At 35.9% G+C, this 27,693-nt stretch overlaps 2 protein-coding genes across 4 annotated transcripts; both read right to left on the minus strand.

Moving 5' to 3' along the window:
• Nucleotides 1-10,751: 10,751 nt before the first annotated feature.
• Nucleotides 10,752-12,539, minus strand: LOC140860820 (uncharacterized). The gene has a single exon (XM_073263825.1). It carries the CDS (start codon nucleotides 12,537-12,539, stop codon nucleotides 10,752-10,754), a length of 1,788 nt encoding a protein of 595 aa, XP_073119926.1.
• A 2,635-nt stretch (nucleotides 12,540-15,174) lies between these two features.
• LOC140894327 (E3 ubiquitin-protein ligase RGLG3) lies at nucleotides 15,175-19,764 on the minus strand. 3 transcript variants are annotated; one of them, XM_073302825.1, is made up of 12 exons: nucleotides 19,630-19,764; nucleotides 18,197-18,474; nucleotides 17,993-18,077; nucleotides 17,765-17,905; nucleotides 17,552-17,665; nucleotides 16,941-17,038; nucleotides 16,774-16,853; nucleotides 16,589-16,694; nucleotides 16,336-16,463; nucleotides 15,954-16,086; nucleotides 15,811-15,867; nucleotides 15,175-15,679 (listed from the first exon to the last, which is right to left on the minus strand). In XM_073302825.1, the coding sequence occupies exons 2-12, from the start codon at nucleotides 18,437-18,439 to the stop codon at nucleotides 15,596-15,598; spliced, it is 1,269 nt and encodes a 422-aa protein (XP_073158926.1). In that variant the 5' UTR covers nucleotides 18,440-18,474; nucleotides 19,630-19,764; the 3' UTR covers nucleotides 15,175-15,595. The 3 variants fall into 3 exon arrangements, with proteins under 3 accessions (XP_073158926.1, XP_073158927.1, XP_073158928.1); XM_073302826.1 differs by having other exon boundaries at nucleotides 19,512-19,630; XM_073302827.1 differs by lacking the exons at nucleotides 15,175-15,679; nucleotides 15,811-15,867 and having other exon boundaries at nucleotides 15,938-16,072.
• Nucleotides 19,765-27,693: the final 7,929 nt, after the last annotated feature.

The raw sequence follows: 27,693 nt of genomic DNA on the forward strand, positions 1-27,693 counted from the left end.
TAATATGATTTATTTAACGCTTTCGATATGTTGGTTATACTGAGAATTATATCTCACCGGAGTTTATCCGGCTGCTGTCTTGTTTTGTATGTGTGCATGACAACAGAGAGGGCAGGAGCTGATCATTGACATCATTGACAGCTGGGAGAGAGTCTAGCACGTGAGGGCTCGGGTTGTAGATGAGGTCTTGAACTTTAGAAGCATGAAACTTTGGTTTAGTTGGTTTTTGAATACATGTATCAAACTTGAGATATTTTGTGTCGTTGTCGTTTATCGTTTCTTTAGTGACTTGTACGATGTAATAAATACATGTATAGATGCTTGAGACCTTGTTTATATTAATATTCATGATTTGGATCTTTTATATCATGTTTTAGACTTGAGTTTGATGAATTGGAAGGAGTTGAAGGGATCAAATTTGCGGACAAAGAACAGGGCAATTTTCTGCTCCAGGAGGCGCCCCCGCGGTAATTTTTGATGGCTCGCGCGCAGCCTGGAGATTAGCCTACTGTTTTGGAAAAAAACAGGGGCGCCCCCGCGGTAGTTTTTGGCGGCGGGGGCGCACCCTTTTTTGAAAAAAAATTTTTTTTTTTTTTTTTTAGATTTTTTCTTTCCTTATTAGTTTAATGATGCTCATTCATTAAATGCCCTTAAGATTTGAGATTAGCAACCCGAGGCCCCACAACAGGTGGTATCAGAGCGTTAAGTTCTCGGACTAAGAATAGATGAGTGGGGTAGATCGAGACTTTTACTCTGATTTAAGTATTCTTGAAGCATGTTTATTATCTGACTTGATTTACAGCTTTAAGAATTGCATGCTATCTGTTATCTGATATTATTGGACGCATGTAATAATACGACTGAATCAGATTCGATCTTTTGAGAAGGCATTGAGGAACTGAAACAGAAATGTGTTATGATATGATGAACTGTACACTAATGTGTTTGATTATCAGATATGCCTCCCCGACCAGCACCGAGAGTAAGACAGACATTGGCTACGAATCAGCCTGAACAGACAAATGCTGCACAGGTCCCAGTGACAGTGTCTGAACATGGACAGGGTAGTACGTCTACTGATGAGTTTAGTGATGCGAATCCGATGGAGAAACTTTTGAAACGATTCCAGTCATTCAAACCATCGAAGTTTCAAGGAACAGAGAATGCTATAGAGTGTGAGAACTGGCTGGAAGATATTGAGCAGTTATTTGAGTCCATTGATTATACAGATGGTCGTCGTGTGAGACTGATAATTCATCAACTGCATGGCCTTGCCAAGAGTTGGTGGATAGCGACGAAGAGAGCATTGGAAAACCAAGGTACTATTATTACCTGGTCTGTATTTCGAACTGCTTTCTATCAGCGTTTCTTTCCTGTGTCTTATCGCAAGGACAAAGGAGCAGAGTTTGCAAGTTTGCAACAGGGACAGTTGAATATTGAAGAATATGTTGCCAAATTCACTAGCTTGTTGAAGTTTGCACCACATATCGCTGTTAGTGACGAAGCTCAAGCCGATCAATTTATCAATGGCTTGAATCCTGATGTGTTTACACTGGTGAATTCGGGAAGACCGAATACCTTTGCTGATGCTCTGAATCGAGCAAAGGGTGCAGAATCAGGGATACTAAAACAACGAGGAGCACAGTTTGTGCCACAGCCAGTGAGACAACCACAAGAACAGCCACAGATTCCACAGCCACCTCGATTTGAAGCTGGAGGTAGCAGCAGTGGAAAGAAAAATTTCTTCAAGGGTAAGAGCAAACAGTTCAAGAGATCGGGTGGTGGTAGCTCTTCTAGTTCTAGTGGATCCCGACAGTCTAGAGCTGGACAGAAGTCTGATGTATATTGCACCAAATGTGGAGGTCGCCATACTGATGAACAATGCCGAGGTGTGTTTGGAAGCTGCCATATTTGCAACAAGATGAGACACTTTGCAAGAGTGTGTCCACAACGAGGATCTGAAGGTGCACAGGGTGCAGGAGCATCGAGACCGGTGGGTCAATCTACATCTTCAGTTCACTCTTTTCAACCACAGCCTGCCGCACCGAGTATAGGAGGAGGTCAGACGGTGAATCAACCTCCAAGTCAACAAGCAAGGGTGTTTGCATTGACTGAGGAGCAAGCACAAGCGGCACCAGATGATGTGATTGCAGGTAACTGTTCTCTTTATGGTTATCCTGCTTATGTCTTATTTGATACTGGTGCATCGCATACTTTTATATCTGAGCAGTTTGTTGCATTGCATTCATTACCTGTTGAGCCCTTAGCTACTGTTGTATCTATTTCATCACCTCTGGGTCGAGGTATTGTATCAGTGAAGTCTGTACGAAATTGTATATTACAGTGTGAGGGGCATGAGATTGAGCTTGATTGTATTGTACTCGGTTTGTCTGATTTTGATTGCATAATCGGCATTGATATGCTAACCAAGTACAGAGCTACAGTAGACTGTTTTCAGAAGATTGTGAAGTTCAGACCTAATATGACTGATGAATGGAAATTTTATGGTAAGGGATCACGAGCTAGAATTCCTTTGATATCTGTTCTTTCTATGACTGACTTGTTACAGAAAGGGGCAGAAGGATTCCTTATTTATGCAGTCGATATACTGAAGACTAGTCCGAAATTGACTGATATACCGGTGGTGAGCGAGTTTGCAGATGTATTCCCTGATGAGATTCCAGGATTGCCACCATACAGAGAGGTAGATTTCAGTATTGAATTGATGCCAGGTACACAACCGATATCAAAAACATCGTACCGAATGGCACCGATTGAATTGAAAGAACTGAAAGACCAACTCGAAGATTTGTTGGCCAAGGGTTATATCAGACCGAGCGTCTCTCCTTGGGGTGCTCCGGTATTGTTTGCTAGAAAGAAGGACGGATCGATGAGACTATGTATTGACTACCGGCAATTGAACAAAGCAACGGTAAAGAATCGCTATCCTTTACCTCGTATCGATGATTTATTTGATCAATTGCAGGGATCGTCAGTATATTCGAAGATTGATTTACGATCCGGTTATCATCAATTGAGGGTAAGAGACGAGGACATTCCTAAGACTGCATTTAGAACCAGGTATGGCCATTATGAATTCATAGTCATGCCTTTTGGTCTAACGAATGCACCAGCAGTTTTTATAGGATTGATGAATAGGGTATTTCAAAGATATCTAGATGATTTCGTGATCATATTTATCGATGATATCTTGATTTATTCTAAGAATATGTGTGAACATGCTGATCATCTCCGAATTGTATTGAGAACGTTACGGGAAGAAAAATTATATGCCAAGTTATCCAAATGTGAGTTTTGGTTGCAGCGAGTCGTGTTTCTTGGCCATATAATTTCAGGAGATGGTATATCAGTGGATCCAAGCAAAGTAGAAGCTGTGATCAGTTGGCAAAGACCGACGTCTGTGCCAGAAATTCAAAGTTTTATGGGCTTAGCTGGTTATTATCGTCGATTCATTCGAGATTTTTCATCTATAGCGAAGCCTATTACACAGCTTACACAGAAGAATGCACCATTTGTTTGGTCTGAGTCATGTGAAAGGAGTTTTGTTGAACTGAAGAAGAGATTGACTACTGCGCCAGTGTTGACAATCCCTAAAGGTACTGGTGATTTTGTTGTTTATTGTGATGCTTCTCACCAGGGTTTGGGATGTATTTTAATGCAGAAAGGACATGTTTTTGCTTATGCTTCTCGACAACTGAAACCACATGAGGTTATGTATCCGATTCATGATCTTGAATTGGCTTCTATCGTTTTTGCATTGAAGATCTGGAGACATTATTTATACGGCGAGAAGTTTGAAATCTTTTCTGATCATAAAAGTCTGAAGTATATATTCTCACAATCTGAATTGAACATGAGACAACGACGATGGCTTGATTTATTGAAGGATTTTGATTGTGAAATCAAATACTATCTGGGAAAATCTAACGCAGCAGCAGATGCCCTGAGTAGAAAATATGTGCTCTATCTTTATCTACTATAGGTGTATCTAGTTTGATTGAGAATTGTTGTGTTTTTGGGTATGTATTTGAGACAGATAGAAGGCCGATGAGAGTGTATGCAATCAGTGCTGAGCCAGAGTTGTTGATTCGTATCACAGAAGCAGAGAAAGCTGATCAGAATGTACAGAAATCGATTGAAATGATCAGATCAGGACATCAGTCTGAGTACAAGCTTAGTGACGATGATATCTTGTATGTGAATAACCGAATAGTTGTTCCCAATATTGCAGACTTGAGACAGAATATTCTGAAAGAAGCCCATTGTAGTCGCTTTAGTGTTCACCCTGGAGGCAGAAAGATGTACAACGACTTGAAGAGTCAGTACTGGTGGAAACAAATGAAGTCTGATGTGACTGAATTTGTATCCAAATGTTTGAATTGCCAACAGGTGAAGGCTGAAAGAAATAAACCGGGTGGCTTATTACAGAGTTTATCAATTCCTGAATGGAAATGGGATCACATTTCCATGGACTTTGTAACGAAGTTGCCACGATCATCTCGAGGATGCGATGCTGTTTGGGTGATCATCGACAGGTTGACGAAATCTGCGTGCTTTATTCCTTATCGAATGACTTATCGTCATGATCAAATGGCGGATCTTTATATTCGAGAAGTGGTAAGACTTCATGGTGTGCAAAAGTCGATTGTATCTGATCGAGATCTGAGGTTTACTTCGCACTTTTGGCATAGCCTACAGGAAGCTCTAGGTACGCGTTTACATTTGAGTACTGCTTACCATCCTCAAACCGACGGTCAATCTGAACGAACAATTCAGATGCTTGAGGATATGCTTAGAGCTGTAGTACTTAATTTTGGTGTTACATGGCAAAATTCTATACCACTCGTGGAATTTTCTTATAACAACAGTTATCAGACGAGTATAGAGATGGCACCATTCGAAGCGTTATATGGGAAGAAGTGTCGATCGCCTTTGTATTGGGATGATGTTTCTGAGGTACCTGAGTTAGGGCCAGATATGATCAGACAGATGACTGAAAAGGTGAAACTGATATAGCAGAGAATGAGAACAGCACAGCACAGACAGACCAGATATGCGAATGTACGAAGACGGCCGTTATCCTTTGATCAGGGAGATAGAGTGTTTCTGAAGATTTCACCGTTCAGAGGCACCGTTCGATTTGGAAAACGAGGGAAGTTATCTCCAAGATATATTGGGCCGTATGAGATTCTCGAGAAGATAGACAATCTAGCTTATCGACTCGCTCTTCCTATGTCTTTATCTGGAATACATGATGTCTTTCATGTATCGATGTTGAGGAAGTACATATCTGATGCATCTCATGTGATTCGCTCCGATGAAGCTGAATTGGATGACACTCTTAGTTATTTCGAGCAACCTATTCAGATTCTTGATAGAAAGACGAAGCAACTCCGAACGAAGACCATTCCATTAGTGAAGATTCAATGGAGTAGACACGGAGTTGAAGAAGCGACTTGGGAAGTCGAAGAAGATATGAAGCAACGATTTCCTTATCTATTCCACTGATGTGAGTTCTTATTCAGTTTTCAGTTATTCTTTATTCTTATGAGCATGCGGACTACATATCTATACTGTTTATGAATTCGAGGACGAACTCATGTCTTAGTGGGGGAGAAATGTAAGGCCCGGGATTAATTAATATTAATCCGAATTTATTTAATTTTAATCCGAGTATATTTAATTTGGAAATATTTAGAGTTTTGATTTAAATTCTAATATTCTTAAATTATTTAGGATTGAAATTGAATTAAAATAAGGGCCGAGGACCAAATTGCAATTATTGAAGAATCTAGGGACTAAATTGCAATTTATATTGAAAGTTATCAGATTTGTTTTGTTGATTCAGCATGTACACGTGCATGATATTGAGAATTCAGAAGTTTTTGAAGCAGAGCCCGTCTTTCTTCCTCTTTTCTTTAGAAAGTTTGATTTTCGAATTGCCATAACTTTTGTTCCGGTTGTCCGATTTCGATTCCGAAAAGTGTTCTGGAATCCTTAAGACGAGAGTTTCAATCTCGTGTAAGTTTTATGCTGTGTTTTATGGATTTCAAAATCATTATGGAGCAGATATCAGATTTTTAGTTGTTGATTGTGTTCTTGCTATTGTATCGCTTCTATTTTCGACACCGGATCAAAGTTGAATGCTTGAAGGGATTGATTATGATTTGTAGCATGTATCTTGACAAGTATAGCTGCTGATATGTTGTTTTATGGCTGATTTTTATAAGATATATGCTGATATATGAATTGGAGTTACAAGTTTTGAAGTCGGGATTACGTCGGTTACCGATTTTGAATCGCTACGTCGTTTAATCGAGTTTTGGAACTGTTTTGATAGCCGAATTTTGAGTTGAAGTTGTTATTGAGATGTTATGAATGTTATAGTATTTTTCTTATTCAGTTTCAGTTGAGTTTGAACGATAAACGACACAAGACCCCGACTTGAACGAACGAAGAAAGAGTTGAGGTTTGAAATGCGATTGATTGATGAATTCTTGATGGTTTTGACTCGTTTCTGACATGATAGGTTGATATGAAGTTTGATATATGTATTTTGATTATATCTCGCAGATTTGAAGAGTTCAGAACCTCGATAAACGAAGGTATAATGACGACATCGCGAAGTAGAGACTTTGAAACTCAAGAACGATTATCTTTGAGTTGGCCCGCAAAAATCACATACTTGTTTATGTTTTGATTTGATTGTGGTGTTGTCGATCCATCTCAGGTAGTGGATCTTTAAATTTGAGTTGATATGATGTTATATCGAATCGAATCTAAGCCAAGGTTGCGGTTAACCTTATTTGCGAGTCGTTTACGAATTCGTTAGATGGATATCCATGTCAAGATCAGTTATGAATCTTGATGGCTTCGAAGTTATGTGAATCAATTCGTATTTAAAGCGTTTGAGTACTCTATTTGTTGAGTCGAGTTTTAAATAGAGTTAATATGATTTATTTAACTCTTTCGATATGTTGGTTATACTGAGGATTATATCTCACCGGATTTTATCCGGCTGTTGTCTTGTTTTGTATGTGTGCATGACAACAGAGAGGGCATGAGCTGATCATCGACGTCATTGACAGCTGGGAGAGAGTCTAGCACGTGAGGGCTCGGGTTGTAGATGAGGTCTTGAACTTTAGAAGCATGAAACTTTGGTTTAATTGGTTTTGGAATACATGTATCAAACTTGAGATAGTTTGTGTCGTTGTCGTTTATCGTTTCTTTAGTGACTTGTACGATGTAATAAATACATGTATAGATGCTTGAGACCTTTTTTATACTAATATGCATGATTTGGATCTTTTATATCATGTTTTAGACTTGAGTTTGATGAATTGGAAGGAGTTGAAGGGATCAAATTTGCGGACAAAGAACAGGGCAATTTTCTGCTCCAGGAGGCGCCCCCGCGGTAATTTTTGACGGCTCGCGCGCAGCCTGGAGATTAGCCTACTGTTTTGGAAAAAAACAGGTAGCCTGGACAGAAAATGCAGTTCCCTGATCAACTTTGGCACTGCTTCTTGGATCAACTTCGGTCAGCTTGTTTGCTTAGCTTGTTGTAGGTGATTGCTTGAAACTGGAACATGAAGTATGCTCGAATTTGGACAGAGTTTCTGCTCCAACTTTGACAGAAATTCTGCTCAATACTTGGACAGAAGTTTGCTCGAAAATGGACAAGAATTTTGCTGCTTAGAAATGGCAGAAAGCTGGAGCTCGAAATGTGCAGTGTTTTACTTGGAACTTGGTGCTCGAAAATGATGTGGTTTCCCTTCATAATCTGCCACTATTTATAGGTGTAAGCAGTAGTTGAAGGGCCTCCCATTCATGGCCACTAACAGCCATCATTCCTCATTATTTCAGCTGTTACAACTCTTGGTTTCTAGCTGTTACAATCCTTGGCTGTTACATGCAGCATTAATCTGCATACTCATTGTGGCTGTTACAATCCTTGGCTGTTACAATTCTTGCTTATAGTCATGCAACTATGACAAAAACGTGGCTTCACATTCCTCCCACCTTGGAAGAAGTTTCGTCCTCGAAACTTGGATTGGCTTGTTCTTCAAAGAGGAATGGACATAGCTTTCGCATCTTCTCCTCTAATTCCCAAGAATCTTTAATTTTCCAGTTTTACCAAATCGAACAACTCCTTTCATGGGTGAGATTTTTACATACGCCTTTTCACCTACTTCAAATTCCAACGGTCGTCTCTTCATATCAGCCCAACTCTTTTGTCGATCTTGAGCAGCTTTGAGTCTTTCTTTGATGATGGTTACTTTTTCTACCGTTTCTTTAACCATTTCAGGACCAGTGATGGCTTTCTCTCGTACTTCATCCCAGTATAAAGGTGAGCGACACTTTCTCCCATATAAGGCTTCGTATGGTGCCATTCCAATACTGCTGTGGTAACTATTGTTGTAAGAAAATTCGATTAAAGGCAAGTGTTCACTCCAGTTACCACTAAAGTCTAGAGCACAAGCCCTCAGCATATCCTCCAATGTTTGGATCGTTCTCTCTGTTTGGCCATCAGTTTGAGGGTGATAGGCCGTACTGAGAGTGACCTTGGTTCCCATGACATTTTGAAAGCTTTTCCAAAATTTGGACGCAAACCTCGGGTCCCTATCTGACAAAATACTAGCTGGTATTCCATGTAATCTTACGATATTGTCCATGTACAGGGTAGCTAGTTTATCCAGGTTGTAGTTCATGCGGACCGATAGGAAATGCGCTGTCTTTGTAAGTCTATCTACAATTACCCATATTCCGTCATGACTCTGCATTGACTTGGGTAAGCCGACAACAAAATCCATAGAAATGTGTTCCCACTTCCATTCTGGAATTTCCAAAGGTTGAAGTAATCCTCCAGGTCGTTGATGTTCAGCTTTGACTTTCTGACAGACCTGACATCGAGACACAAACTTAGCGACATCCTTTTTCATTCCTTTCCACCAAAAATTTCCTTTTAAATCTCGATACATCTTGGTGCTGCCGGGATGATCTGAAAATTTTGATTTGTGTGCTTCAGACATTACTTCATGACGAAGATTATCGATGTCGGGTACACACAATCATCCTTTCATCCACAAAACTCCATTTTGATATATTTGGAGATTAGGCGTCTTTCCTTCCTTGAATTGGTCATTAAGTTTGATTAAAGAAGGATCTTGATTCTGTTTCAACTTGACTATTTCTCGAAGACATGGTTGTGCTGAGAGTGAAGCTAGAATTACTTTACCCATATTCTTCCGACTTAACGCATCAGCGACCTTGTTTGCTTTTCCAGGGTGGTAGCTTATCGTCAAGTCATAATCTTTCAGTAGCTCAATCCACCTTCTCTGTCTCATATTCAACTTTTTTTGAGTAAACAAGTACTTGAGACTTTGGTGATCAGTAAATATTTCACATTTTGCCCCGTAGAGGTAGTGCCTCCAAATTTTTAGTGCAAAGACTACTGATGCTAATTCAAGATCATGTGTGGGGTAGTTTTGCTCATACGGCTTCAGTTGTCTTGATGCAGACACCATATTGTCTTAATCTAATCAATTAGAGTCCATTGGAGTCCCTACTTGATAATATTACACTAAAACACCTATACGGATTTTGATTGACTTGTGGACCAATAACTAGCTTATTCAAACCAATCTTTTACAATGTATAGATCATTGCAAATGCCAATATATGTTGTAATAAGCTTGTAAATGATGCCAATATATATTGTAATAAGCTTGTAAATGATGCACGAGTCTAACAGAATCCGTATAGGTGTTATTTTTATTGTTATTGCTAATATCTGTGTTGTTTTAGGAATGCATTGGAGCTATTGATGGCATTCATAATACAACAACAGTAGTTGAACGAGATATGACCAATTTTCGTTGCATGAGTACGCATCCCAACCCTCCTTTTGACGCATCACTGTATATGGTAAAATCTTTACCTTCCGTTGGTAGAATCAACACTGGAGTGGATGCCAACTTTTCTTTCAAGGTTTGAAAGCTCTTCTCACACAATTCATCCCAGTTGAATTTAGAGTTCTTTTGTGTGAGTTTTTTGAGAGGTATAGCTATTGAGGAAAATCCTTCCACAAACTTCCGATAATAGCCAGCCAGGCCTAGAAAACTCCGAACTTCAGTTACCGTTTTTGTTCTAGGTCAATCCATGACGGCTTCCACTTTCTTGGAATCCACTAACACTCCGTCTTTGGAAATTATATGACCCAGAAAAGTTACGCTCTTTAGCCAGAATTCACACTTCTTAAATTTAACGTAGAGTTCATTTTCTCTCAATGTCTGAAGTGTGAGCCGGAGATGGTCTTTATGGTCCTCGTCACTTGGTGAATATACGAGAATGTCATCAATAAACACCACTACAAACTTGTCGAGGAACGACTTGAATACTCTGTTCATGAGGTCCATGAATGCTGCCGGTGCATTGGTTAATCCAAAAGGCATCACCATGAACTCGTAATGTCCATACCTTGTTCGGAAAGCTGTTTTTGGAACATGTTCTATCTTGACTTTCAATTGGTGATAGCCTGACCTTAGATCGAGTTTGGAAAAGACTGTTGCTCCTTTGAGTTGGTCAAACAGATCATCAATTCTTGAAAGAGGATACTTGTTCTTGATTGTGATTTTATTGAGTTCTCGGTAGTCAATACACAATCTCATACTCTCATCCTTCTTCTTTACAAACAGGACCGGGGCTCCCCAAGGGGATGCACTTGGTCGTATTTACTTTTTATCCAACAATTCTTGGAGTTGGTCTTTTAATTCTTTCAATTCTGCTGGAGCCATTCCGTATGGTGCTTTCGAGATAGGTGTAGCACCAGGCACCAGATTAATTTCAAATTCCACTTCGCGGTCGGGAATTACCCCAGGAAGTTCTTTAGGGAACACATCCAGAAATTCTTGAACTACTGGAATATCTTCTAATGAAAGTGTAACTTCTTCCTTTGCCTCGCTTACCACTACTAGGTATACTTTTTCGCCACTTTTCATAGCTTTCCAAGTTTGAGAAGCAGATAAAAGAGACTTCTGCTCCTTGACTTTGCCATGATAAATGACTTCGTCGAGATTTTCAGCTCTCAATTTGACATTCTTCATGCGGCAATCTACTAAAGCATGGTTATTTGCTAGCCAATCCATTCCTAAGATGACATCAAATTCTACCATGTTTAGTTGAATGAGTTCAGCGTGAAATACGTGTTCATTGATGTTAATTACGCAATCTCTATGAACCCTATGTGTTTCAATTGGGTTGCTATTGGGAGTTGCTACTCTAAAAGGTTCCACAAGTATCTCAGGAGTAAGTCCTAACTTCTTATCAAACCTCTTAGATATAAATGAATGCGTAGAACCACAATCAAACAACACATAAGCAGAAGCTTTGTTGATTAGAATGGTACCTGCTACAACGTCATTTGCATTCTCGACCTCCTCTTGGGTTATGACAAAAACTCGGGCATTCGGCTTGTTCTCCTTTGGTTTATTCGGAGTAGAGCTGCCTTTTGCCTCAGTTTCTTTGCCCTTGTTTTTTGGACAATCTGCAATGCGGTGCCCAGTCTTCCCACATCCAAAACAGGCACCACTTGCTCTGCGGTATTCTCCGAAGTGTTTAAATCCACAGGTACTACATGGTTTGAATTCTTGATTGCTTGGTTTTGAAGGAGCGCTCTTGTTTGTTCCAGTAAATTGATATGGTTTCTTGAATGGTTGTTTTCCTGTTGAAGATTGCCCCACAAGAGGTCTCTTGTTCGTGTACTCGTCTTCCCTTCGCTTGATATCGGTCTCAGCTCGAATTGCAGCTCCCATTAAATCAGCAAAACTTGTGGCATGGTATACTGCTAAAGCTGTCTGAATACGACTGCTCAAACCTCTTTTGAAATGGTGCATCTTCAAGACATCATCAGCCATGATAGTAGGAGCATACGTTCCGAGTGAATTGAATTTTGAAGTGTATTCAACCATTGACATATCCTGAGTCTGAGTGAAATTTTCGAACTCACTTAATTTTTGCAATCTGACTTCCGCAGGATAATACTGCTTCAGGAACACATCCTTAAATTGTCGCCACGTGATTGGACCGGCTACAATCATAGGTGGTGAAACTGCCTCCCACCACTTGGCTGCTTTTTCTTCAAAAAATGGTGTCACGACATCTACTTTAAACTCTTCAGGAATCTCGAGTAGGCGAAGTTGAGTATCCATATTCTTGAGCCAATTTTGGCCAACCTCAGGATCTGGATCTCCTTTAAAGGTTTGGGCTCGATTCTTTCTTATTGACTCATAATGATACTTCACCCCTTGCACCTGTTGTACTGCCTGTGGTGGTGGATTTCCATTGGCAGGCGAGTTTCCCAACCCTTGAATGGTGGTAGCCACAATGGTTGCTATGGCCATCAAATCTGCTTGATTCAAGCCTAACCCTGGTGGTGGTGGTGGTGGTGGATTCCCTTCATTGTTGTTGTTGCGGTTTCGATAGCGTGGGTTACGATTGTTGTGTACCGGCCTCTCGTCCATGTCCTACAATCGCGTAAAGTTTCTAAGATTTTGATAAATTTATGTATTAGAAGCATAACTGGACAAGTTGTATACATAGATAATCAAAAGATCATTCATTGAATCTCAAAATAACACTGAATCAAAATAACAACTGATAGTTTTTGTTGGAATTTAAAACAACAACAAAATTGGAAATAAGTGACAAAGAAACACAGCTGAATAGTGACTAAAGCATCCATACTAATCTAAGTCTATAACTTTTCCATCCCCCATGGCCTCGACGGGGTCTTCCTCAACCTCTATCTCTTTCGGATCCTCCTCCGGATCTTCCTCGGGTTCTTCCTCAGAATCCTCTTCTTGCAGCTGATTTATAGCCTGAAGTAGAATAGCATTATGATTATTCAAGTTTGTCACTGTACCCTGCAATTGCTGGACTTGAGCTTCCAGCTGCTGGATACGATCTCGCATCTGTTGACGACGCTGCCCATGTTCTGGGCAGGACTGCTGCCCCAACTGTTTCTCATGCTCCACTTGTTTAGTCAAGTGGCTAACAACACCAGACAGCTCTGCTATGGTGTCCTGTGATGTCCCCAATCTGTCTTTCGTCTGCTTATGATCTATCTCAGCTGCCTCCATTTTTCCTTTCGTTTTGTTATGCTCTTCTTCAGACTTAATCACTTGGTTGCACAGAGCTTTCTCACGGAATTGATTAAGGTCCATGTCATCACGGAGATATATGTTATCCCCCCTCACTTGCTCTAACTCATAGAAGTGCTTGTTGGCCCTCTTCTCCCATTCTCGCTGCTCACGCATAGCAGGAACAACCTTAGCGCAAAGTCGAGTAATCTTATGCTTCTGGTTATCAATAACCAGTTGCTTCATGCGAAAGATGGAATGGGCACGGGTACGAGGAAAACTGGGCGCCATTTCCTGAAAGAAAACAAATGGAAAGGCAAGGCTTAGAACAAAATATCAGAAATCAGCAATTACACAAAACATTAACAGTTTGCAATAATTACAAACGAAACGGGGCTCTTCGGAAAAATTTTCCAAAAATGGAAAATTTTGAGATTTTTAGTTGAGCTGACAGTATCGATTGTGAGAATCGTGACACAATCGACGGAATTGGATTTCTAGTTTTTTATAAAAAGTTATAAGCATTCTAAATCTTTTCTAAAACGGCAAAAACGCGATTTCGGAGGCCTACTATGAGAAACTGCCAAAAATTTTCTAAGGAATTCCCACCCGAATTATGAACCTGGCGGCTCTGATACCACAAAAATGTCACGCCCCGAGATCGGAACGCAGCATCGGCGTTGTTAACAATTTTAAATCGTAAAACAACAAGCCATGTAGTGTATAAATAGCCTTCATCCAGTCTTTTACAAATCCAGAAATATCTTTACAATATCAAAACATGACAATAGCGGAAGTGAAACGTAAAAGATAATAAAACTAATAAGACTGCTAGCATTTCCATAATTTTAGACTTGATCACCAACCCCAGAATGCGTGTTGCTCATCGTCATCCAACTGCTCTTCGGTATCTGGGAAGGAAAGTAAGGGGGATGAGTGTTTTGGGAGACACTCAGTAAGAGGGGGCCAATCGTACATGCAAATGTCGAATATACATATATATAGGAGTTCGAAGGGAGCATGTTCCAACACATGTCGCAACATAAATCAAGACAAGGCAAAACTTGAAACTGAGCATCAACACATATCATGAATGAAACATAAACTTAGACATAGCACTGTTATTCATCTCGTTAAGCATGGCTACTGATCAGTCCCTAATTTTTACTCCTCTAAGGGGGCGAGGCCTTAAACGGTTATTATAACCCACCGCATCAGGGCCATATAATATCTTATCATGTTTTCAGAATTCCTTACCAATTCTTAAGTCGAATTCTAACAGTGCATAACAAGGAGTTTCATGGAATAAACTTATACATAATTCAAAGAAATATGAACCAGGAGATGTACGATTGAACTTTCACAAACAAGATCATGAACGTTTTTAAAACATATATAGGTATAAGCCCTCTTACCTTAAGTGAATTGTAAGAAAATCGTGCAGAAATATGAGTTGCTCGGTTCTGGACAGAAAATGCAGTTCCTGATCAACTTTGGCACTGCTTCTTGGATCAACTTCGGTCAGCTTCTTGGCTTAGCTTGTTGTAGGTGAGTGCTTGAAACTGGAACAGGAAGTATGCTCGAATTTGGACAGAGTTTCTGCTCCAACTTTGACAGAAATTCTGCTCAATAACTTGGACAGAAGTCTGCTCGAAAATGGACAAGAATTCTGCTGCTTAGAAATGGCAGAAAGCTGGAGCTCGAAATGTGCAGTGTTTTACTTGGAACTTGGTGCTCGAAAATGATGTGGTTTCCCTTCATAATCTGCCACTATTTATAGGTGTAAGCAGCAGTTGAAGGGCCTCCCATTCATGGCCACTAACAGCCATCATTCCTCATTATTTCAGCTGTTACAACTCTTGGTTTCTAGCTGTTACAATCCTTGGCTGTTACATGCAGCATTGATCTGCATATTCATTGTGACTGTTACAATCCTTGGCTGTTACAATTCTTGCTTATAGTACATGCAACTATGACAAAAACGTGGCTTCACAATATCCGACGGCTGCGAGTGAAATAAAGAACAACAAGACTCTGTGATACGCAATAAACGAATGAATCACTCGTATCTTTGTACAAGAGCTTAATTTCACACTAGTAATGTACAGAAACCTTTATCATATAACTTTTTACAAATCTCAACTTCAGCAAGCAACTAATTTGACTACTTTTGAAACTTTTACCAAGCATTATTCAAAATATATTACAACAAAAACTAAAAGCAGAGAATGTATCAAATTTCCAAGCAGAAACGCATCTTCACTCGCAATCTTTGGATGTCCAGTTGTCCACAATCACGGTTGACTTACTGAACAATCTGCAAGTACTTCACGGGTATAAACTTATACAGCTCCGAGTGTTACAAGAATGCTGCCTTCACTCACTTTTAATGTCAAGAATCCGGTCTTAATTGGCCCTTCAGACAACAAGTCGTCCCTTTAACCAAAAAGCCTAAGTCGTGTGGTTATAGGTTCCCGGCACATAGGGCACGAAGATAATGAGACACCACAATCCCTGCATGTCTGAAATTTTCCAGAAAATGACAGATTGAGAGATGGCCTTTATTCAAATCGTGGTAAACATATACATAAATCCACACACGCACGTCGCACACAAATTAATATAAGTGAAGGTAGGTGAAATGTTCTCTTACCAAATGACCACATCCAAAAGCCATGTCTTTCGGATTTGTCAAGCAGATGGGGCAAACCTAATGTGAAATACAAAGTGTTGAATGGAAACATTATCGAGAATGTTAATAACATGATAAGATGCTAAACTGAGACAGAAGTTCACTTGCTCAGTTGATGGTCCTGATTCGTTGGGTTCCAATTTTTTTGATTCTTGACGTGACTTTATAGCATTGTCATGGTCTACTACCTCACGGGGAGGAGGAAGAGGTTGTCTCCTACGACCTGCATTATGTTTGCTTCACAAGGGAAAAACACAAGAACGAACGTAACTTCTTTAAGACATACAATATACAGAATGATGGGGTCATGAAACTCTAAAGTCCTTCATTTAATATTGCATTGTTTTTAATACAGAACGTGTCACTGTTTAAAATTATTTAAGGGTAGCACAATTAAAATGGATCCGGAAAAATAAAATAACAAAATATGGAATCAGATAATTATTTTTTTTGAAGATACAAACTCATAAAATTTTGCAGGCTTACTCTTTGTATTGAAGAGTCAATGTTGCTCTATACTGAAATGGTATTTCCATGAGAGCAGCGAGAGCAAAGGCTGATTCCTTTTTAGCCGCGTCTGTCTCCTCTGACATTAATTTCGTGAAATTGACAAACTGCGACACCATTTAATAACATTTATGCAACTCTATTTCTGTTTTGACACAAGTACAAACAGAAGCTCGATGGCTTCACAGTTGATAATAGATAAACTATAGTTAGTTCTTAAATTGATAAATACCTGGAAATTATCGAATGCTCGTTGAGGAATGTTGTCATCAAATCCTTGCATTGCATCCCAGGGCCCGTCCCCCACACCAATTAGAATAATAGAAAGAGGATATTCACTATAGAAAAACATGATATAAGCTACACTCAAGAAGATGTGTTAGTGTATTCAATAACTTATTACCAAACCATGTTTACCTTGCTGCAACTATAGAGTTGATAGTTTCTTGTTCTTGAGGACTAAATCTTCCGTATGGAGTACCAGGACTTCTAGTGACCTAATTCCCGATGAAGATAATTTAACAAACAGTGGGGAGCAATGTGTATATCTAATTCCATTAGCACGAAAGAATAAGGAAATTAACCTGTCCATCTGCAATGATAACAAGGACATGGTACTGAAAATTACTTTTCTCCACGATATCAATTGCAGCATCGATTACGGGTGCAAATGAGGTCGGACCTATTAGTCAGGTAGTAAAAAGGAGAACAAATATTATCTATTTTCACATGGAATGGCAGGGCATACTTTTCTAGCTTAATGGCAAAGTATGAATATTATGTTCCAAAATTAGCTAGTGGTTATTGTTAATTGCCATAATCTTACGAGATGTACACTAATTGTTTAGAAAGGCACATAAATAATTCAATTGGATTGATCAATCTTCAGGGCAGAAATTTTCAAAAGTTATGCATAAATTTTTCATGGCCTAGAGAATATTCGGATATCCAATAATGTATGAAAAACATTTGCATCTTGAAATATTTTCAATATAGATACTAGTAAGATGGGATAACCAAGTTTATCTAATTCTGAAATTTCAAATACAAATTAGAACATCACCACGAGTTTACATCTAAATCACCATGAGTTGCTAAGATTTGGAACTTTCACAAAAGCAAATTCGTCGAACACATCAGATAAAAAGTTCGACCGGAGTCTCTATACAAACATCACAGCATAGCGAATAAGTACCTGATAACTTCAAATATGGAAGAATTTCTTTATATCGTGTAAGAACTTCCTCAAAACCGTTACAAGGTCGATGGTCAGGGTAAAAGCTAAATACATATCGATCGTGTGTCGTAGCTGGAGACAAAGAAAATGCTTCTGCTTATCAATATAGTTACATAAACAGTATCTCTATTACCAACAATGAAGAAAAAATAAATGAAAGGAAAAACTAACCATCGCCAAATCCAAAACAAGGTATCAAATTATCCTCATCGAAGGAAGACAGAGTTCGTCCAATGATAGAAATGGCTTGCTCATATGGGTTCTGTGAGGTATGAATCGCATGGAGGCTTCTCCTGTTGAATGAATACTTCCCTAAAATCATTGTTAAAGTAAAAGATTATTTTCTTCACTAACAAAGCACTGAAGAAAGAAGCATATTTTATCTGAATATCTGTCAACCTGTCCATTCATTGCTCTTTGTAAAATCAATGCCAAGAATTAAATTGGATGATTCCAGGCCAGCCTCCCTCAACGCATCTATAACCTGGAAACATGACAAGCAAATGTCATTTGAGTCTTTCAAACGAACTCTCAGGATCTCAAGGCTTGGTGGAAAATAATTGTGTTCAATTTCAAGACTAGCAACGTGGAAAAAATATCCACCTCTTTCAAAGAGTTGAAATTATCAGATATGGATGAAGGATGCTGTTTCTTTGTGTTGTTAGCATTAACTGAAGCTCCAGAATGTGTCGGGTGATGATGTGAATAAGTTGTGTGTGTTGAACTTTGAGCGTGTTCAGAAGATCGAGGTTGATGGCCGGTATCGACAAGGTAATTTTCAGGCATATTCGATTGACGTGTAAAAGTTTCATACGGTTCATCAGGTGATGATTCACTGTTACCCATATTGTGGGTGTATTATCTCTACCTCCCTGATACCTCTGCATAAATGAAATTAGAAAGCGCCATGATTTACATGCGATGAGCAGCTTGATTTGTCTCGAATGGGAATAACAAAGATTCAATATGTCAAACAAAAAAATATTGTACCCAAGTCCAATTCATCTCTTTCTATGTTCAATTATTGCAAGCAACAATATGTTCTTGATTGAAAAGAAGGAACAAAGCAGACCAAATAGAAAACCATGAGAACCTTACATCCTACATTTCATTAAATTTAAAATTTAAATTGTTTACATAAAGTCTATATGGATGCAGCTGCTGTATCTTCCCAATTGTTATGTCTCTCAGCTGTATCTGCAGATACTGCAGAATGTACTACAACCTAAACCGACTATAGGCGGTCCATTCGTCTCCAAAGAAAGAGGTCTAAGGTTCCACCAAGAAAGTTCATAGAGATTCTACAAAAAGGGAATTGAAAGCAACGATTTGTTGTGCCGTGCATTGGATCGAAAAAGAATTAAGAACATCATCAAAAAGATTTTGATGAATCTCTTCTACTCTGTAGCCACATGAGGATCAACAAGTTCCAACCATTTTTGAGATCACCCAAAACTATGCAACAAAATCCCACAACTATTTTTCTATATCCGGTTCAAAAGTACGCCGAAAAAATGATAAATAAATAAAAGAAGAAAATTGACTTATTTTTATCTAACCTCCACAAACAAATCAATCATCAAAGAGATAACAAGAACTAGGCACATTCAGTCTCAACTTAAAAAGTTACTTTTGCTCCATCTCCTTTCCCTTCCACCAAATTCAAGAACTTTATAGTATATAATTCCAAATAGTAGCATTCTAAAAAAGCAAGAAAGTTCGATTAATTTCATTCTGCACAAACTCCTGTTTCAATTACCTGAAAAGACAAATCTTTTCTACCCTCGTAAATGGAAACCAGAATTAAAGAATCCCTTTTTATATTTCAAGAAACTTTGATATCCCCCCATACATCAAATACCATTTTTTTTAAAAAAAACAGCAACAACGACAAAGTCAACAGCACAAAAAATTGAACCTCTCAAGCTGCATATCCAGAAAACATGACCCCATCACGTAAAAGCACCATCATTTGGACAGGAAATCAGACATACAAGTATGAATTAACACATAGGAAAAGGGAGAGACACAATCACCTCCAAGATTTGAGATATTGACTTGCAAGTTTTATGGGTCTTTTTCTGCTAATCTGTATGTGAAATTAAGAAATGTCAAAACTTTTTAAAGCAGATAGTGGCTTACGTTTTATAGTTCGGCAGAGTTGAACAAGAAGCCATTGAGGCAATTTCTTTCATAGCAACTTCTTTTTGCTAAAATAAATTTTGTTTTGTTTTTTTGAAAAAAAAACTAGTGACGTTAAAGTAATTTTTATTTAAAATTAATTTTAAATTTCAATGTGTGTACTGTGTATACAGTAACACCGTTTGATTTGACTGATATGATAACTAATATATAGATAACTAATATAATGTAATTAAAAATAAAAAAGAAAAAATAATTAATATATTATTTGATTTGATGGATAGATTATAACTTATTTGATTTAATTGATATAAAATTAATAATTAATAAATACATAAATAATATGACGAGAATAATGCGAGATTAAATGAGATAAGTTATACATAAATTAATAATACACCAAACCAAACAATGTCGTAATAATAGTTGAGTTTCTTAGAGAGATAAACATTTTTTTCCAAAATTGTCTTTATACTAAATAAATATGTAAATTTGATTATATTTGTACATATTTTTCATAATTTTCTTAACTAACAATTAAATAAAATAAATAGCTTTAAATTTATTTATACATTACTTTAGAAATAAAAAAACATGATTGCAAAAAATATAATTAAACCAATAATTGAAAATAAATAGATATAATTTCTATATAACATATAATGATAAATATATTATAATATTTTATACAGAGGCATTGCGTGTGTGCGGTTGTACTAGTATATATAATAAAAAAAATGTTATATGTATAATGAGAGTTACAAATTGAGTTAAAATTGTATTTGGAATTATAAAATTATGCCTACACTTCATTTGAAAAAAATCTTTAAAAATTGGATTTAAGATAATTTTGTAATTTTAAATGTGCTTTATAGCCCAATGTGCAAGCTTCTTTGTAGGGAAGAGTATTAGAATAAATTAGTTAGTATTAATGTCAAATATAGATAATATAATATAGATATTAGAGATATATAATTATGAAATTAATAAATATATTTAAATAAAAACATATAAATAAATTAGTTATATGGCATCAATGAGAAAATAGTACGACAGACAAACGTAATATGAAAAATTTGAAAAACCAATTCACTTAAATATATCGGAAAATTATCAATAAATCCCTAATAGCAAATTTAAGTTGTTTGTCAGTCCTTATGTCAGATTATATGTGTTACAATTCCCTACTGCCAAATCTTTATTTGTTGTAACTCCCTATACCTAACCAAAGTACCATAATACCCCTTGTCACCTATACAAACCCAATAATGTCATTTGTTTTTGTTTTAAATGATATTGTTTCTCTTTCTTCTCTAGACTTGCTTTAGAATTAATTTTTTTTTCTTTGCTCATTAGTATACATAATAATTAATATATTGGTTATGAATTTTGTTTTAAAAAAATCGAGTATCTAAATTTGATTGTTAATATTTAAAATAATTATTAAAACTATTATTTGTTATTTTTTAAATGATAACCAACCATTTTTAAAAATTTAAGATATTTCCAAGTTTTAAATTTGGAATAATATTTTTTAATGATTAATTTGGTTAACGAAAAATATACTAAGAAAAAGAATACAAACTCTATATATAATACATTTTCACGTATCAATCAGTGTTTTCATAACCGGACCGGTAATCGAACCGGTCTACCTAAAAAAAACGGTCCAACCGGTCGGACCGTTTTAACCGGACGGTCCAACCGAAAAATCGTTTATATAATATAATATAATAAATAATATATTTTGAATTTTAAAAACTCAAAAATATATTTAAATAGACAAAAAAATATATATTTGTCATAATTTGAAAGCTAAATAAAGATGTAAATATATTAAAAATATCAATTATAGTTATAAATTATTTAAATAATAAAATATTTAATTTTAAAAAAACCAATAACTATTAAAATAAATTTTTTTAATGAAGTAAAAATTTTAAATAATAATGTATATACATAAAAAAAAATTAAATTTAAAGTTTTAAAAATAAAAATTTAAATTTTCAAAAAAAAAAAATAAAAAAAATTCGAAAAACCGGTTCAACCGGTCCAACCGGTTGAACCGGTTTTCCGGTTATTGACCGGTCCAACCGGTTTTGACCGATTTTGACTGGTTCTGACCGGTTGGACCGGTTTTTCGGTTCTTAGGAGAGAACCGGACCGGACCGGCGACCGGTTCCCGGTCGAACCGGTCCGGTCCGGTTTTAATAACACTGGTATCAATATTAATACTTGTGATTTGCAAAAAACTTCAGTGACTCAGTTTTTTTTATAAAAAACTTATTTTGTTCCGAAATAATTACTACAAATTAAAATTTACATTTATAACCCAAATTTAAATTAACATCCAAAATTATATTTACTTTTATTTGTTAAAATAAAATAAAAATACATTGTATACGTATCGTATCGCATTTGCTCCATGGATAATTAGGATAAAAATTTAATATATATAATTTAATAATTATTACTACATAATTTCATTATTGGTCTAATTACCGAAGTGAGTGATTAATATTTGTGGTATAATTCATTTTGATTATAGTATCAATTGAGGCTTTTATGGAATAATTTTTTTTAAAAAAAAAAATTAGGTATCAAACCTTTGGAATAATACATAACCTATCTAGAACAATTTTGGACATTTTTTCCACAATTTGACATGAACTGGGAACGAGAAACTCATTCTTTGCATATGCACCGAGATATTATCCTTATGTGTTTAACAAACATTGTGATAACTATGATGAGTTTTAATTATCATAAGATTTGTCTACCAATTACATTAGTGTTTGTAATGTATGTGAAAAATGTAGAAGAAGAATACATTAAGCATTATTCAATGAGATAACATGTGTTGATATCATATATTTCTCAATGTCTACAATTGAGTAACTAATGTTAACTCTCAACTATAACAATTGTTGAATGAGATATTTAGCCATCGATTATACCAATTTTTAAGACGACAAATGTATTTGAACTCCACTATTAAAAATGCAAATGCGATACTGGTATCTGGCACAACACATGCATAATAACAGTACACATGTGGTCTAATTGGGCATGTGTTGTTCTATTTTCCAAGATACAAATTTTAGCACCGAAGATCAAATTTTTCTAGTGAAAGTAATTTTCGGTTCGAATTGTCTCTGATTTGGAATAATACATAACTTATTTAGAACAATCTGGGATATTTTCTGCACGATTTAACAAAAATTGAGAACGAGAAACTCATTCTTTACGCATGCACTGAGATGCTATCCTCAGGTGTTTAACACACATTATGATGATTATGGTGAGTTTTCATTGTAGTAATAATTTTCAATCAATTACATTAATGTTTGTCATGTAATGTCATATACACTACTTTGACAATTGTAGAAGAAGAATACATTATTCATTATTAATTGAGATCACATGTGTTCATATGATTCATTTCCTAATGTTTACAATAGAGTAAATGTTAACTCTCAACTGTAATAATTGTTGAATATGATATTTATTCATTGATTATACAAATTTGTAAGACGACGTATATATTTGAATTCTACTATTAAAAGAGCATATGTTATATCGGTATCTGGCACAACACATGCATAATAACAGTACACATGCGGTCTAATTGAGCATGCGTTGTTCTATTTTTCAGGATACAAATTTTAGCACTGAAGATCAAATTTTCCTAGTGAAAGTAATTTCGATTCGAATTTTCTTTGATTTGGAATAATCGATAACTTATTTAGAACAATCTTGGATATTTTCTTTACGATTTGACAAAAATTGAGAATAGGAAACTCATTCGTTATGCATGCACCGAGATGTTATCCTCATGTGTTTAACACACATTACGATTATTATGATGATTTTTCATTGTCGTAATAATTTTCAACCAATTACATTAATGATTGTCATGTAATGTCATTTACACTATTTTGACAAATGTAGAAGAGAAATACATTACTCATTATTCAATGAGATCACATGTGTTAATATCATTCATTTCTCAATGTCTACAATTGAGTAACTAATGTTAACTCTCAACGGTAATAATTGCTGATTATGATATTTAGTCATCGATTATACCAATTTGTAAGACGACAAATGTATTTGAACTTCACTATTAAAAGAGCATATGTGATACTGGTATCTGGCACAACACATGTGCAATAATAGTATACATGTGGTCTAATTGAGCATGCATTGTTCTAATTTTCGGGATAAAAATTTTAGCCTTGAAGATCAAATTTTCGTAGTAAAAATAAATTTGGTTCGAATTGTCTCTGATTTGGAATAATTCATAACTTATTTAGAACATTATTGGACATCTACAACACAATCTGACAACAATTGAGACCGAGAGACTCATTCTTTGGGCATGTACCGAGATGTTATTTTTAGGTATTTAACACACATTATGATTATTATGACCAGTTTTCATTGTCGTAAGAGTTGTCGACCAATTACATTAGTGTTTGTCATGTAATACCATATGCACTACTTCGATTAATGTAGAAGAGAACACATTACCCATTATCCAATAAGATCACATGTATTGACATAATTAATTGCTCAATGTCTAAAATAATGTTAACTCACAACTGCAACAATTTTTGAACATGATATTTAGTAATCGATTATACTAATTTTAGAGACGATTTATATATCTGAACTACATTATTAAAAAAATCATATGTGATACTTGGGTTTGGCACAACACAACCACAACAATAGTACACATGAGGCTTAATTGAGCATGTGTTAGTTTACTTACCAAGATAAAAAAAAAAAAAAAAAAAAAGAAGTTGGGATCTAAAGATAACCATTGCCTAGTGAAAATAATTTTGGTTCGAATTATCTCATATTTGGAATAATACCAAACATATGTGGAACAATGTCCGACATTTACGACACAAGCTGATAGGAAATTGGGATCAAGAGTCTCATTTTTTTGCACACACATCAAAATGTAATATGATGATTATGATGAGTTGTTCACGTTCACTTGTTGGAGATCTGTTGTGTGTGTAGAGGAGGAGGAGGAGGAGGAGGAGGAGGAGGAGGGGAAGGGGAATACACACTTTTAAAATGTTCTTGAAAATAAACAAAGGACCGAATGGATGTTAATCTACTCAACCGATTTTCTCAATTTCTGAAGATATTTGAACAACTTAGAAGTGCGAAATCAGTTCAAACATCCATATTCTCTAGGGTACGCCACCAAAACAACAAAAATAAAAGAAATTCCAAATATAAATATTTGCCTATCACTTTTAATTATTTATAATTCTTCAGAGTTCCACTTTCCAATATTAACTAAATAATAAAATAAACTAGAAATGATCACATTTTTTGAACAAATAAATATCGTTTTTTAAATATATTGTAATATTTAAAAACTAAGAATCTATTGTAATCCCATTATTTATATATTGCATCCATAAAAGACAGATTTTCTAATAAAATTGAAATAGAACAAGTAGAAATTATATGTATATATATATTTTTGGGAGTAATAAAGAAAATATTTAAAATGGTAAAAAAAAAACTTAAAAAAATCTTACGATGAAATGAACAATCATGCAATATAATATAGGAGAGAGAAAACTAAAAATCATTTTGAGAAGAAAACAAACATAATTGTGGAGGGTAAATATGTAAATATACACATATAGGGAGCTCAAACAAAGAAACAATGTGTGTCAGGGAGCTCAAATGCATGTTTACTGACAAGGGGACTGAGAAGAAATTTATGTTTACTTTTGGGGATTTTATGACAATTTTCCCTAAATATATAGTATAAACTTAATATTTTATATAATTTCTTACGGATATATTTTTAAAATAATATTTATAACAGATTAAAATTGGTAGCCTGGTGTGGGCTTTTTTAACGGGAAATTTGTGATAAATCCCTAATAGTAAACATGAATTTTTCCTCAGTCCCCAAGTCAGTAATTTTTTGTTCTAAATCCCTGACATAAGCCTGTTGTTTGTTACAACTCCCTATTTGGGTCAGTTTACAAAAATGCCCCTAAAATGATTTAAACACCCAACACTATCCCTCACTTTAATTTTCAAATAAAAAAAAACCAGAACAGGGACGATCGGTAGTTTCCCTCCCTCATCCAACCGATTCTTCTCGCAGGAAAGCAGTGATATTTTGCGACAAGGTTTGGAGCTCAGAAAATGGCACCGTTGACTAGACGAAGCAGACATTCAAAAGATAAGTCAGTTGAAGGAGCTTGTACAGTCCGGAAGGAAAATAAATCTAGCACTGTGAAGAAGTCGAAGAAATCAAAAATAGGTTAACCCTGTTTTAAATTTTTTAAATCGGCCGCTATATATGATTCGTCTCGAGTAACTGAGAAAATTGTTCGTTTAGAGGAATAATTTTGGTCCTCATTTTATGAATCTTTAATATTTCTGTGTTTCCATTATTTTGAGGGTTTTGTGGCTCAAATGTCTTGCTACCATTCTTGTTTGCATATATTTGTCGAAACATTCACATCATTATTCATAATTTCATATTTAATTTTGACATTTCCTCAGTTTAAATTATTTATCCCCAATTTTTAGGGTTTTGTTCTTGAAATTATTTTTGAAGTATATCTTGGTAAATGAATGTTATATTGTTATGTTGTTGTGATGTTTTTGATTTATTGAATATATATTCAATAATGTTATATTGTTGAAGACAATTGATACATTTCTGTATAGAAGTACCCAATTGTTCTCAAATTTGAAGTTTTTGTTCTTTTCCATGCAATATTCCATTCTGTTATTTTATAATGAATTTTTTTTTAATGATTTTTAAATATTAGAAATGGCTGATGAAGAAGAAATATGTGATGATTTTGAATCGATCAAAAGTGGCAAGGTTATATTTACTCGATGTTCCCCCGCCTATTGTAAAAAAATAATGGAGGAGTTGAAGGTGGTCATAGGGAATGAACAAATGAGCAGAATAAAAAAAACTCCATTCGATAAATGGATAGACATGCCTGTTCTACCTGTGAGTAGTGACAGAGTAGACTATCTGTTTAAAAGATTTGATAGTCCTTCATGCTCGTTCGTTGTTTGTGGTGATATTTCCATTCCTTTCACATCAAGAGACTTCTCAATTGTGCTTGGTTTGCATCAGAGAGGTCAACAAGTTGATCTGGACCTCAAGCTTGAATCAAGCTTCCTGTCTCGGCACTTCGGAGGGAAAATAAGCAACACTCACAGGATCGTTATAAAAAAGGAGCTTGTTTCACTTGCGAGTAGTAATGTCGAAGCTGACATTGATAACTTTGTTAGAATGTTCATTTTGTTCATATTTAATTCTGTAATATTCTCGACTGGTAATTACATTACTCCTGCTTTTATCTTTCCCTATATTGATGAACTGAGCACTTTTTTTGAGTTTGGATGGGGAGATGCTGCGTATCGGTTTTTATATCGAGAATTAGACAATCAAGCGAGTAAACTGTATTTGGATGGTTGCACGGCTGGATTGATGGTGAGTATATTATTATCTGAGTGCTATTAATTTGTTGAATTTGTTTACTTATATGATTTTTTGCTTAGGCTTAGTTCTATGAAAGAGTGTCGTCATTAGCTGTGCCGCGTGGTGTTCATATCTGCCCCCGCCTGTTTCGTTTTGGAAAAAGCAAGATCCAGTTGGATGTTGTGAAATCTGAAGTGGCTTTTGATGCCATATCGTCAACCAAGGTATCTTCTATTTTACTAATCATATTTCGAATGCTGGAGCTTTGCATTATATATATTTGTTTTTGGATCAGGTTTTGTCGATTCATCCCTTTCTTGAGGAGGAAATGTTGTTGGAGAACAAGGTAATATGAGTAGCATCCTTTATTTCATGTTTTAGAAAAAAGAAATATTCTTCATTATTTTATTTGTTGTTGTAGTTGTTGCTGCCGGTTTCAAAGGAACAAGAAGGCAGGAGAAAT

This window comes from Henckelia pumila, chromosome 4 (genome assembly GCF_033568475.1).
Source record: "Henckelia pumila isolate YLH828 chromosome 4, ASM3356847v2, whole genome shotgun sequence".
NCBI lineage: Eukaryota > Viridiplantae > Streptophyta > Magnoliopsida > Lamiales > Gesneriaceae > Henckelia > Henckelia pumila.